Consider the following 13,589-nt stretch of genomic DNA (forward strand, 5'->3'; position numbering starts at 1 on the left):
ATTTACAACGGTTCCATATTTCTGGTGAGGGCAGTTTTTGTCGCGTAGTAAAATTTAATGATTGATTTTCTTGTAGAAAATTTTGTTGACTGCAAAATTCCTAGTTGCCTATCTGCAATAGAGGGGGTTATCAACAACGGCGTGTCCCAGCTTGTCTTCCGCAACTGTTCAATCGCTGGGGTCGAGATATTACGCCATTTAATTTTGAATCTTTGTCACAAGACTTTCTTGCGTAAACTCGACGGTTTGGCGTTGAAACATTCTCTCCCCTCCCAATATTTGATCCAATCTGGTGCCTTCCAAAGCGGGGATACGAGATTAGCGAACGAAGAGGTAAGAAAACCCATTTTAATCAGAAAATACATTTTAATCAGAAAATACATTTTAATCAGAAAATACATTTTAATAAGAAGATCATCAAATTGAATCCGTCCATCTCTTTGTTCCATTCAGTTGATATCCCAAGCGTGTATGCTGCCACTCACTGAATGGAGATATCCCGCGTATGACGATTGGTCAAACCCATGGAGGGAAATTTTTCAAACAAATAAGAAGACGTACAATCTGGCAGTCAAAATTGCAAAGCGAATCCAAGATGACTCATTCAAATCCTCCGACTCTTCAACGAAACGAAGAAAGGGTGTCAAAAATCTCTCAGAGTCTCTTTCTAGTGAGTCACTTGACGATGCCCCATTGGTGCCGTCTGGTCTGTCTCTTCCCCCAAACGATGAGATAGAACTCCTAAAGACGTATTTTTCTGGGCGTGAGGTTGTTTTGAGTTGGAATCAACAACGCGCTGATGTCTTTTGGCTCTACGAAGTCGCAGATGTTCTTATCAGGCGTCGTGCTGAAATTTCCAACTACAAGCCTGGTAAGTCGTAACCCGGATTGATGACGATCAGAATGTAGAGTGTCGTCTTCATGAACAACTGATAGGATTGTGTACAATTATAATTTGCTTTATGTACAATTATGCTTTATGAGCCCCACGCTTCTTTTCAGTTGTTAAAGTGTGGATGACGGAAGGAGTTGCCATCCAAGGATGTTTCTATTACGCTGAGCTCATCGAGCGCTACGGTGCATTTGTATCTGTTCGATATCTCTCACATAAGGATTGTGCGAATTTGTTGGAGCGACAACAAGAAATCGCTTCCAAACCGACTCGTCGCTCTCGCAAAGCAGAAAACCAAAATGATTCAGACGAGAGGTCGACTGACCGGGAAATGGCGTCTCGTGCTCCAACTCCTCGTCGCCGATCTCGCATAGACCAATCCAGCGAGACACTGGACGGGCAAACTAGGGGAGCAACAGATGTGGACGAGGGAGGAGAGCCAGCATTCAAGGGGCGCGTTCTACCGAAGAGACGTCGGGCTGCCGCCTCTTTTGGGACACTTCCCAAAGCAGCGTCTCCATCGCGCACCCGCGCCTCTCGAGTAAAAGCAGCAAGTCCCGGTGTAGGAGTCACAGTGTCTCAGAATTTGGCTCCTCCCACCGTTGACTTTGTTGCTATCAGGTGGGACAGTTGATCTCATGCTTCAGTCCTTCACATGTTGTTTGTCAGTCGGATTGAACCCGTTGGGGTAACAAGGGCTCGTGAAGAGATAGAAGTTGAACCAAAATCAGGAGCGAGGCGAAGACCTTCGAACGATGGCTCTGAAAAGAAATTCTCAGTTGGCTCGTGGGTGGAGTTTTCTGTGCCATACGAGTTAGAGTCAACGAGTTCGCGTACGCGTCGCTCATTAATTGGTTTCATAGCCGATGATGGGGAGATTGGAAGATCTTCGACCGAGTCGCTCCTCAAGCCTGAAGAGAGGGGTCTTGGGACACGTCGACATCCACGTGATAATGAGAGTCATTCCACATTCACAGTTGTTTGTCCTTTCTCTTTTGCTTCGGAGAATGTTCCGATCTATTCCCTAACAACGAAAGACCGTCCATTCATATCCGATACTACAGCTCAATCAGGACAAGATGTATCTCATGTGACAATAGCCCCACAGTTGGTTGAGAGGACGTCTACAAAAGACGAAAAAACTTCCTGTGAGTGATAGAAGCTCCCTTTTCTCTAATTTATTTATTTTGTTTGCAGCTTGTTTTTCTTGTTGATAAAACTGCAGTCCTTCCTTTCACGTGCTTGTCTACATCGCCTCTCTGGTCATTGGAATCCCTCCTGTATAATCATCCACATGACATCAAACGCATCCATGCAACTTCGGAAGTCCTCGAGGGATCTCATCGACGTGTTGGAAGATACTGTCGATCGTTCGAGTCATGATTCGTCGACGCTTGTTTAATCCATTCTCTCCTGCATACGGCGTCGATCTCTCGGATTGGGAAAATTTCGGAGGAACTCGTTGGACACCTGAAGCGCTGGATTGGGACAGTTGTCGAGCGGCTCTTTCCGACATGAAGGAGCTTCCTCTTCTTCATCCTTCCGTCAATCGCAACGAATTCAAACGATTGTCGAATTTGTCGTCGAGCGATCTTCACGAGTATTGCTCGCTCGCGCGTTTGTTGGAGCAGCTCAGGGGACTGTCCCCAAGCGCATCATCCGCGTGACCGAATTGTATGTTTAGGAAGCTCTTCTGATCACGAGATAAAAGGTTCAGAGTGTAACGGTAGAGCGTTAGCCTCGTCGGGAGCCAGCGAGAAGGCAAGAGCCCCCATCGCCTCGAAGGACTTCCGTGTGCACACGCCTACAAACGATTGCATCGTCTGTTCAGACAGCGAATAAAAAACAGACGAGCAAGCCAATAAGGATTGTCGCGAGCAAAGCTGGTAGTGCGAAGTCACGCGTGAAGAAGCCGGAACTGAAAGCAGAAGTCGTCGACTTGCTGAAAACGACGCCGACTGAAACTGATGAGTTAGTTGTTACGTTACGGCAAGAAGCACCTCCGAGCGACAAAGAAGGACCCACGAAGTCGCGCCCTCAGCGTGTTCGGCAACGGAAAGCGCGTCCGCAATCGTTGCAAAGTGACGTGGACGACGGAACAGCGAAGGACTCTAAGAAGACCGAAGATAAATCGGCGTCATCAGTAACAACGACAGCGGAGTCATTGAATGTTTCTAAAAATACCGAAAGAACTGAATTGGAGATGAAATTGACGCTTCTTGGAATTAAAAGTAAGTCAAACGTTGAATTGGTTGCAATGACGCCAAATTGTGTTTCCCAGTCCCGGAAGATAAACTCTCGATTCTGTTTTCCTCAATCGATCCTTCAATTCAAAATAAAATACAACGTCGAGGAATGCGTCGGAGGTTTGTGGAGAAGAGTCAATTGCCATTAGATGATCCCAAGTTTAAATTGAGATTCGATGCACGACAATTGCAGGAAGGAAAGATAGAAGAAGATGCTGTTGTTAATGTTACTGATTCAGATAATACATCTCTGTATTCGAGCGATGATCATTGTGATTCGGATGGAGATGTTCTGGCACAAAGGATGTCGAAACGTTTGAGGCGAAGCAGTCCGTGTCGAAGAGCAGAACCGAGTGGTGGGGGGAAGTTATCATTTGGTGTGGATGACGACTCTGCAGCATCGTTGATGGATTTGAAAGCGAAAGCTGAGAATAAAGAGTTTGGTGTGAAATCTGATTCAGCAACCAGTTGGACTCGCGAAGCTGAAGATGTTCTTCAACGTTTGTGGTATACAACCCATTGTGATGATCCCAAGTCAAACAAAATAGGAAATAGTGAGTCGAAAACTATCAAACCCACATACAAGAATCGATAGTTTACTATCGAGTTGTAGTCTCACGAAGTGCAATAGGCCTCATATGACTCGAACATGTCCCAAATCGAGTTTCCCAAATTTCTTGTAGATTACATATTCATCTTTATTTCTCCATGTTCAGCAATCTCAGCGCTCACTCGACCGCAGCATATCAGAAATTTCAATCGCGATTCAAGAAGACGAAGAGCTCACGAGATTCTTCGAAGTCACGAAGCAAAATTTTGGTCTCAGCTTGAAAACGTTGAATTCCCTGCCGAGCTCTATCATCATGTGGTTCATCCGACACCTGAAAGTCTCACGCATTTATCTGATAATGTGGCGGAGATCTTTTTCAGAGAACTGAAGTTGTTACACGAACCCTGCGATTCTTGTGGAGCTATCTCAAGTGGTCAAAAATCAATGTGGGAGTCAGTCTGTCTGCCTTTTCTAAAAACAAAGGTTGCGAAGGACCGTGCAGATCTTGTTGTGATTCTGGCAAAGATGGCTGGATTGATTTCTCAAGATGATTCAGAACGTGACAAGGTGACGCAAGATCCATTGAAGGAGATTGACGAAGCGACAGTGACTCAGCTGCTGGATTTCGTGTCTGATTGTGTTGATTATAAAAATAAGGAACGAAACTCGGAAGCCAGAATCCAATCGATTTCAAGAAAAGCAAACGAGCAACTTGGAATCCAAGTATTCGATGATGCGTTCAATAGAATGGAGAATACTCAACTGCAAGAAATCGCCAACGAAGCTTGTTGCATTCGAAGGGAGGTTGAATCTTCTCAACTTGATTTGAAAAACTTGCCTCCCGAATCAACTCCTATAATTTCAGCGAAAGAGGCGCCTGAGTCGCGATTAATCATGTACCCAAGCGACACTTTGCTCTCCCAGTGGCGATTATCTCTCAATGAGCTTGATGAAGAAGCTAACGAAAAGACAAAAGAGTCGTTGAATGAAGGGGAAGGAACCCAAGAAATAGCACCGGGTGAGTTAAACGAATTCGATAGATGTTGCATAGTAATGGGAATTGCGGAATCATTTATCTTTTTATCTTTTTGTCTTCTTATTTATCATTTTATTTATCTTTTTATAGGAATGTATCGACGACGCACGCCTCCGGACTCTTCCACCTTAATACGTCATCTTGGGCGAATCGGATCTTCTTATGGAGTCCCCCCTGATGCAATTATCAGATCATTGGATTCGAATTTGTCAAAACTTTCTAAAACATTTGGAAGACGATTAGCTGCTTTACAGGCTGTTGGAGACAAAGATCCTGATGCGCGACGATTGGCTGATTTGTATCTTCGCAAGAAGCTTGGCCACGAAGCGAAGCTCTATAGATCCATACTAAGCTCATGGAAGGCACACAATCAACAACAAAAATCAACGAAATTTGCTGGTGGGAGTTTACTCGATCCATCAATCGACATTCCAACGGCGAAATCATCAAGACGACGAGCTCCAGCATCAAGTTCAAGACGGCAACCTGTTGAAGACGAAGCATTCACCCAAGATCGTGGTACTTCACGAAGCAGAAAGGCGAGACCCATTCCCACGTATCATCAAGCGAACACTGTAGCGCCAACGAAAATGCAAACACGATACGCCTCGTTCAATCCCACTCCTGGACCACGGAACGTTCATTTACGTGTTCCAGAAGAGGACGTGAATTTGTCCGAAGCGAGCGAAGGCGGGCAGTCGAGACGGGCTCGTCAGCAAAGATGTGAGTTGATAGAGATTAAACATTTATAACAGGATTCTTATTTGGCGATTTTGTTTTCAGCAGGTCAACAATCTCGTAAACGTCCTGCACCTTTGAATGATTCCACTGTTCTTCATCTTTCCTCGACTGACATTTTGGGACCTCGAAGCTCGAGCGTTCAACCTCCTCTTGCTAAGCGCCCCTGTACCATTCTTCAGGGAGGAAAAGAAGGAATCTCGAATGAGAGATCGATGATTGTATTAGACAGTCCTGATCTTGTCCCGTCTGTCCCAAATGTAAGGATCCCATCGACGTTTTATCCATACGTTTCCTATCTACAGGCTGATTCTGCTCTCCGGCAGCCCTATAACTTGGATCGTCAAAGAATGACGCCAACCCACGAGGCTCCCCCTATTCGACAACAACAAACACACCAACAGATAGCAAAGTTACTTTCAGCCGCGCTTGCTGCGCGTCAAAATGGACAACGGTTGCCTGAAGGAACGAGTGACTTGATTCATGCCCTTGCCGTTCGCTATGCCCTTGCTGGACGAGAGCAAACCACCCAGTCCGACCAAGAAACGTCGCAACTTACTGCACAACGACTTGTTGAGCGTTTGAGGAATTCGAATTTACCCCCTTCAGTCAAAAGTCAAGCCACGCCGGTTGGAACCGCGTTGGAGCGAAATGGATTGGTGGAGAGTTTCCAGAATTTTTTAAGGTCTCGCGTCTTACAGCAATCCCAACACCATTCCCAACAACCCCAGCCACAACCCCAGACGCAACATCAGCCACAACATCAAGCACAACATCAGCCACAACATCAGCCACAACATCAGCCACAACATCAAGCACAACATCAGCCACAACATCAGCCACAACATCAAGCACAACATCAAGCACAACATCAGCCACAACATCAGCCACAACACCAGTTACAATATCAGACGCAACATCAGCCACAACACCAGTTACAACACCAGTTACATCCACCTCCACGCCCTGCGCCCGACCCCCAACCAGATTCCACCCAGAAATTCCTTGCGCTATTACAGCAACAACGCCAAGCGCATTCCCAGCAATTCCAGGCACAGCAACAGGCCGCCCTCCAAGCAGCAACGACGCGTCAGCCGTCTGTAGCACCATTACGAAGCGAGATTGATCCTGGACTTCTTGAGTCCTTACTGAGACGTCGAGTCTCCCCATCGGAAACAACTCAACTTGCTCAAGCATTGCTCGCAGCGAAAACGAGATCGACTCAAGCGCTTCATTTGAGTCGAAGTCCTGCGAACAGTTCAGTTACAATGGGGTCGCCCCATGGAATGGAAGAAACGATTCGCTACAGACCGCCAATCGCTCCTGATGGCACCACAAGTAGCAATGTTGTCCCATTAATCGATCTCCCAAATGTCTCAGCGAATGTCCCAAATATCGCCACCCATGTCCCTAATATCTCAGGGAATGTCCCAAATATCTCAGGGAATGTCCCAAATATCTCAGGGAATGTCCCAAATATCTCAGGGGATGTCCCAAATATCTCAGGGAATGTCCCAAATGAGTCTAGCCCCAACAGTAATGCTAAAAGTAACGTTTTAACCAGTTTTATCCCCCTTAAGATTTCAAGCGTCCCTGGATGCACAGAAGGCCATCCAGTGTGATTTGACGAAGCTTAGTCCAGTGATAAACCTTTTTGTTTAAGTCTTCCTCATATTTATTTTTTTTGATGAAGATCGGAACAGAGTGATGAACAATCAATACACTTTGGGACTTCAGTACACTTTGGGATTTCAAGACACTTTGGGACTTCCCAACGATTAAAACACTCATAGGAACAATCAATACACATCTCAAACATTTTAAAACACAAAACAAATTCCAAAAATATTTGGAAAAAAGATATTTCTAAAAATCAAGAATAGGGCTGTCAGCTCCATCCCCCATGGAGTTATTTAAAGCACTCTCACAGCTGTCCATTAAATTTGAATACAAGCCTTTCGATGACGCGAAATATTTTAATGGAGATTCAGTAAATCGTTCTGATTCTTGAGATTCATTTCTCCCAAATTCTGGTTGGGATTCTTCCTTGTTTCCCTTTTTCATGTCGGATGGATTTTCTTCTTCTTTTCCTATTTCGGGTTTTCTGAGCAAAGTTGTATTCTCGTGATCTGCTATGAACTCGTTTCCAACTTGTGATGATTCTTTTATACTTTCAGGTCTTCCCTGACGAGCGCGACTCCTGGAGCTTTCAGGTACTCGCTTCATCCCACTGGATCCACCAGTTAATTGTTCGTCTTCTGTCGTCGTTTCAATGCCACTCGGATTCCGAAGCTCCACGCTTTTCTTCATCCGTTCAAGAAGCAGCAAAGGAGTTGATTTGAATTCTTTCGGTGTTGCTAGTGATTCCTCAACATCTTCTTCCAAGGACAGTCGATGCTCTCGATTCGTTGCATCACACGGTATCATTCGTAACTTTAGATCATCACTCGATATCTTGTTGTCACTACGATTATCTTTGTCCTTCGACTCATCTGTGCGACTAAGCAAAGTCGCATGCCCACGTTCCCGACAGATTTCATCCTCAGTTTCGCTCTGTCCCAAAGTCGCTGTGGGACTTTTTATACCATCCGATGCTGCCGACCGTCTGGATTGCGATGACGATCTTTTACGAGACTCTTTCTTCTTCCTTTTCCCTTCAGGGTCTCGCTGTTGTCGTCGTGCGCTGCGATTACTCTGTAGCCTTCGACTTGAGGCGTCATCGACCGAAGGACTATCGGACGACAACTTCGGCAAAATGGATTCCCGGGTGGCCGATTTAATCAGTCTGTTCGCAGGCGCAGTTGCGGACAAAGCGCGATGCGAGCTCGGTCTGACAACATCATTTAACTGAAGAAGCGGCAAGCGTCCGGAATCAAATGAAGACATCGTTGGAAACAGTCTTTCGGTTTGCCGAACGACAGGAACGTCTGATGGTCGTCCGACAGTTAAAAGCTTGTGCTTGAATGTTCCAGACTCTTCTTTGATGCGATGATCCAACAAATGTTCCTGTCGCTGAAGTTCACTCGCCCGTTGCTTCAAACTCATCTACGAAGAGAAAGACCATTCTACAAACATCTCTTTGATTTGGGACACGGAAACCTCAATACAGCTTCATATTCCTCATCAAGAATCTAGTCCCCATTTTTTGTTCCATCCCCAACGCCATACGTCCATTTGTTTTATCGTCATTTCCTTACTTCGTGCCTTGACAGAGTCTCTTCTCGTGCTCGCATCGTTTTGCTGCTGCTCTCATACTGACTCTCTAAAGCACTTCGCATTTCTGCAAAGGCTTGTTTCTCAAATTCGAACGTCTGCCTACAAGAAGCTTGCATATTTAAGCGAATTGAATCACCCACTTCATAAGCTCAAGCTGCTCCTTCTGTTCGACAACATCTTGCATGACGGAGAGATGCCATTCTGATCGTTTTTCCTGAAATCATGCATTTATTTGCATCTCTGCCTTCAACGTTTGATCCATATTCACGAAACCCCTCTCACTAAACTAATCAAGCGAACGAATTGCTTTGGTGAATATTGTGGCAACAAACATCTTTCAGCATCAACACAACCCTTCGCTGTTTACCTGCGATAATAAGACAGACTCTCGAAGGTCAAGACTCTTTTCTTTCTTCTCGACTTCATGGATCTTCTTGTTGACATCACTCTCCTGACCATCAAATAAAACATTTAAAAAAACTCCTTCCATGACTCGGGGTTGCTATTTTGACTCGTTACCCGTTTTTCTACTTCCGATATCATCCGCTTCATTTGATCTCTTTCTCTAATCAGTTCTCCTTGAATTGCGTCGCTCTCTGCTCTTGTTTTTTCAATCTCAGCTCGTGTTTTCAGCATTTTCTGACGCTCAGCCTGAACAACACTTTACTTAGCCATAACTTCATCATCGGCAAAGTCCTTAGATGACGACCCACTTCTATTTTCTCGGATCTACTCCGTAATTCTTCTTCAAGACTCGTCCAATGTTGTTCTCTTTTTGTAAGATCAGCCTGTTTTTCAGCCACTTCATTCTAAACAGACATCAGACATAGAGTTGAAATAAGATGAATTCAAATTAGATGACTTCTCTTGCGATCCCTTCTAAATCTACCTCTGAGTTCCGCAATCGAGAGACTCTCTCATCCAATTCTGCTTCAAATTCTTCTAATCTATTCGATAATTGAAATTCATCATTAATTTGAAATCGCTTTCTTACGTCGTTTCCTTCTTATTCAGCATTTTCGTTTTCCTGTCGAGTTCTTCAACCTTCTCTTCCAAACTTCGCACCTTTCTGTCCCAGTCATCATCGTGAATCAACTTTATAGAATCTCATTCACTCACTTCTGATATTCTTCATTTTTCTGGAAATCTTCTGCTTCACGCTTTGCATGCCAAGTCTCTATTTCAGACGTTAACGCTTCTCTTTCAGCGTCCAACTACAACAAATTCAAACAGAAGATGTTCTTCATAACATTTCTACTTCTCATAATCGACAGTGAGTCTACTTTCCGTCATCGGTCTACTTTCCGTCATCAGTCTACTTTCCGTCATCAGTCTACTTTTCCATAATCCATACTTTCCTACCGCTCGTCTCTGATTCTGCAATTGCTGCAAATCGGAATCTAAAAGTTCGGATTTCTTCTTCAGCGCTTGATCATGCTTCTCGCTAACCTGAAAAATGACAAACTTTCAAATCTCAAGATTGCAAATTTGATACATCAAGAATGGGTGAAAGATTTGCATCTCATACTCTACGCTCCACCAGCGGGATTGGGACTGACAATTTTGAGTTCTTCTATTTGTCGCGATTGTTCTTCGAGAGTTTTCTCTTTTAATCGCAAATCTTCTTCCCACCGACTTAATTTACCTTCACGCTCCTCCACCTGAAATTCGATGTATCTATCCATCATCATCAAAACTCGAGTTTTATCTTTGAATGATCAACAAATTTGTTTCATCAACAACTCTAATCTCTCACAGTCATGAATACATACTTCTATCTCAGACTCCGCTAAGCCAACTTCGCGTTCCTGAATTTGTAGCCTCAACGCGTCTAACTCAGATTGCTGGATGTTTAAGTTTTCTCTGGCTTCTCGAATTTGCCGATCTCCCTCCTAATCAACAAATAAACAAGTTAAAACACGAAAACTTGATTTTTTCAAGATTTCTCTTACAATCAGTTCTGATTCCCTTTTCTCAAGTTTCTCAAATTGGGACTGTAGTCTTGCGGCTTCTTCCTTCTGAGCTTCTGCCTACGGAGCAACTTTTTGATTTGAACAAGAACCATCATCATCATTATCATCATCATTATCAATAGACTTTATCATTGAGTAATTTTGATCAATTAACATTTCTCACTTTCAGTTCGCACTTGTTTAATTCTCTTTTATATCGTTTCCTTTCGATTTCAAGGTCTTTCTCTTTCAATGACAACTCACTTCTCAGCTTCTCCACTTCAGCCCTTTCGTCACGTAAGAGAATCTCCCTACGTTCAATTTTCTCTTGATCTTCAAGTAAACCTTCTTCTGTTGCTTTTAACGCTTCTTGTTTTGCTTTAACACATTCTTCTGCTGTTTGAACGTTTACAAGGTGTTCAGCAATTTGTTGCTTCTGTTGTCTTTGAAGTGTCAACTCGCGTTTCACAGACTCCATTTCCTGAAGCGATGACACGTTCAAAATCCAATTTATCACTTTTATAAATCCAATTTATAAATCACATTTATTCAATTCAAAAGTTTTTTTACTTCTCTTAATGATGCTTTTTTCTTTTCCATGTTGATCCTTTCTCTTTCATAGAAGGGTGCCGCACTACAAACACAAATTGGAGCACCTTTTTCAGATTTCAAAAAGTTCTGAAATTTTCTCTCCGCATCTCCAAGTTGAATTCGATCTAATGAACTCGATCGTTGAGTCGGAATTCTCTCTCTATTTCGACTGAAAGCTCCTTGATCTTTGCTGCCAGGTGTTCCCTCACTCTCAGCTGAGAAGAGCTTTTGAGGTCTCATGGCTCGTCTGTCGACTGTTTGCTGTTGGATGGAATTCTCCTCATTACTTGGATGACGAGAACCGAAGGATAGCGGAATTCTTGGTGTTCCGCTCTCCGAGTTCCCAGCTTCTTCGCTGCTGTTTGAAACCAAATGAAAATCTTGAGAAATCCGTGACACACTTGATACTCGGCGACTCGGCTGCATCACTGCAGATGAAATTCGTGGCTGGCTCTTCGTTGGAGCTTCTTGTCGTCCCTGATCTGTGCTGTGAAGCTGCGGTGTGTTGGCTTCTCACTGACTGACTCTGAGACTGATGAAGACTCTGAGAGGCTGAACGAGACCCTTCAGAAGTTTTTGTTTCAGTGAGAGTGGAAGATCGATATCCTCGATTCATCATACGATTCGGAAATGCCGAATTTGACGCTTCTGAGAGATCTTTCGTTGAGTATTGAACACGCTGCATGAATTTAAAAATCTTTGACAAATGAAACTGTCTTGTGTGGAAATGAAAACCAGAGTACTGAATTGCTCAATTGCTGTTCGACAAAAACGAAGAGTGTGAACTGCGCGGATGTGTGATTCGCTCAAGTCCTGTTTCTTTTTCACTTGGTACTTAACAAACACTTCAAAGCGGACGGTTTATAATGCAAGCAGATTAGGCAAGGAGGCGCGCGTGTTCAGAAAACATTTCATGGACTATTCTTCGCTCAATGCAAGTTTGATGTTGATGGCTGGGTGCAAACAAATCGTTAAATGTTGCTAATTGGTTTAATGACACTCCCCCATGATGTTACTGCACTGTACAACTGTTCACGTTAGCTCAAATAAAAATAGGCCTACAATAAAAGCATTACAAAAACACTAGAAAAGAAGCGCCGTCCTAATGACGAATCGCGTCGAGAGTCAAATACTGATCCAGAAGATTTTGGATTGAATTGGTATCTGAAAAAAATTTGGAGCAAGGCGGACAAGTTATTTTCTGTTGGGGAGCACCGCGATTGTCTGATAAGGCCAGGAGGAGGGTTCAGCTCCCTCTGAATCGACGAAATTGCGGCGGCTTTTTTAACTTCTTTTAGCAACAAAGTTGTCATATCTTGATCGAGGCGTTCCTGTTGAGACGAAAAATAAGAATTGTAAGGATTAGGATAACTTGGCGTTGCTGGCTGAAAGCTATGGCCTCTATCGTAGTCATCCAGATCCCTATACGAAAGCTTTGGGGAAACACAGTGCGGTCCGATGCTAGGCGATGAGACAGTTGAACACGAGCTTCCAGATGAGAGGGGAGAAAAATCTGATGAATTGACCACGCGTAACTCGTTTTTGGAATGAGCAAAAGGACAATAATAGCGGGAACAGTTGGGAAATGAGTTGCACATTTTCTATCAAAGAAAATACAACGAGATCATCTCACTGAGTCACCTACCGTTTTATATAGTTCTGGATGATACAATTCCTCTTCTTTAGAATGGGAATATCCGCACTACAAGGAAGACACGTTTTTGACTATATGAAATGAATAAAAAATCGTACAGCCTTTCCCCGCGTGCATCGTCGCTTCAAAGTCATCTTCATTCCATTCTTGACAAATTCAATTTCAGGGCACAATTTCGACCTGCGCAATAATAGCGATGAGGAGTGGAGGCGCTTAGTAGAGGCGCTTACGAGTATGGGAACACCGTTGGATCTCGCCGTTGCCATGTTTGGCAATGACTCCAGAAACATCGGTCAGAGTGAAGACAAACACCGTTTTGATGGCGTTGACAGATCTGTGTGCGAAAGGCCGCCAAGTCAGAGTCTAAAAGGTTGACGCTCGCAGACATTCAAAAAATCGAAGAAGAAGTTGAAGCGGACAGAAGAACAAAAAAAATGCTGAATGCGATAATTGATTAAATAATAAATGGATCAGTTTATAAACCTAAAATCACTCACACCACTATAAAATTGAGGAGCGTTTTAGGTGAATGGAACACTAAACTATTGGTACATGTACCGGTTCAGTTCATTCTGTTCAGGTCCTGTCGATGAGCCGCGTTGCTACTTTCGGAGGGGGTTGCTTTTGGGGGGATGCAGAAATGGTTCAAAAAGGAGGTCAGTGTAGTTCTGATCTCGCTGGAGATTCAATTGGTCCATTTTCATCAGTTTGGTG

The 13,589-nt window shown here is 43.9% G+C and overlaps 1 protein-coding gene across 1 annotated transcript; it reads right to left on the reverse strand.

Moving 5' to 3' along the window:
* Nucleotides 1–8,796: 8,796 nt before the first annotated feature.
* Nucleotides 8,797–11,906, reverse strand: LOC129616836 (trichohyalin-like). Its single transcript, XM_055532383.1, has 11 exons — nt 11,623–11,906; nt 11,273–11,579; nt 10,815–11,111; nt 10,631–10,708; nt 10,435–10,570; nt 10,238–10,386; nt 10,041–10,127; nt 9,798–9,892; nt 9,568–9,625; nt 9,392–9,487; nt 8,797–8,892 (listed from the first exon to the last, which is right to left on the reverse strand). Exons 1-11 carry the CDS (start codon nt 11,904–11,906, stop codon nt 8,797–8,799), a joined length of 1,683 nt encoding a protein of 560 aa, XP_055388358.1.
* Nucleotides 11,907–13,589: the final 1,683 nt, after the last annotated feature.

The sequence above is a fragment of the Condylostylus longicornis genome, unplaced genomic scaffold (genome assembly GCF_029603195.1).
Source record: "Condylostylus longicornis isolate FDR11 unplaced genomic scaffold, ASM2960319v2 ptg000305l, whole genome shotgun sequence".
NCBI classification, from domain to species: domain Eukaryota; kingdom Metazoa; phylum Arthropoda; class Insecta; order Diptera; family Dolichopodidae; genus Condylostylus; species Condylostylus longicornis.

Excerpts from the sequence above, each read along its gene's own strand:
- LOC129616836 (XM_055532383.1), bottom strand. The coding sequence starts at position 11,906 with ATGCAGCGTGTTCAATACTCAACGAAAGATCTCTCAGAAGCGTCAAAT. Across the intron at positions 11,580-11,622 it reads GCCGAGTCGCCGAGTATCAA|CAGCGAAGAAGCTGGGAACT; the intron begins GTGTGTCACGGA and ends GGTTTCAAACAG. Across the intron at positions 9,893-10,040 it reads TGCAGAATCAGAGACGAGCG|TTGGACGCTGAAAGAGAAGC; the intron begins GTAGGAAAGTAT and ends AATTTGTTGTAG.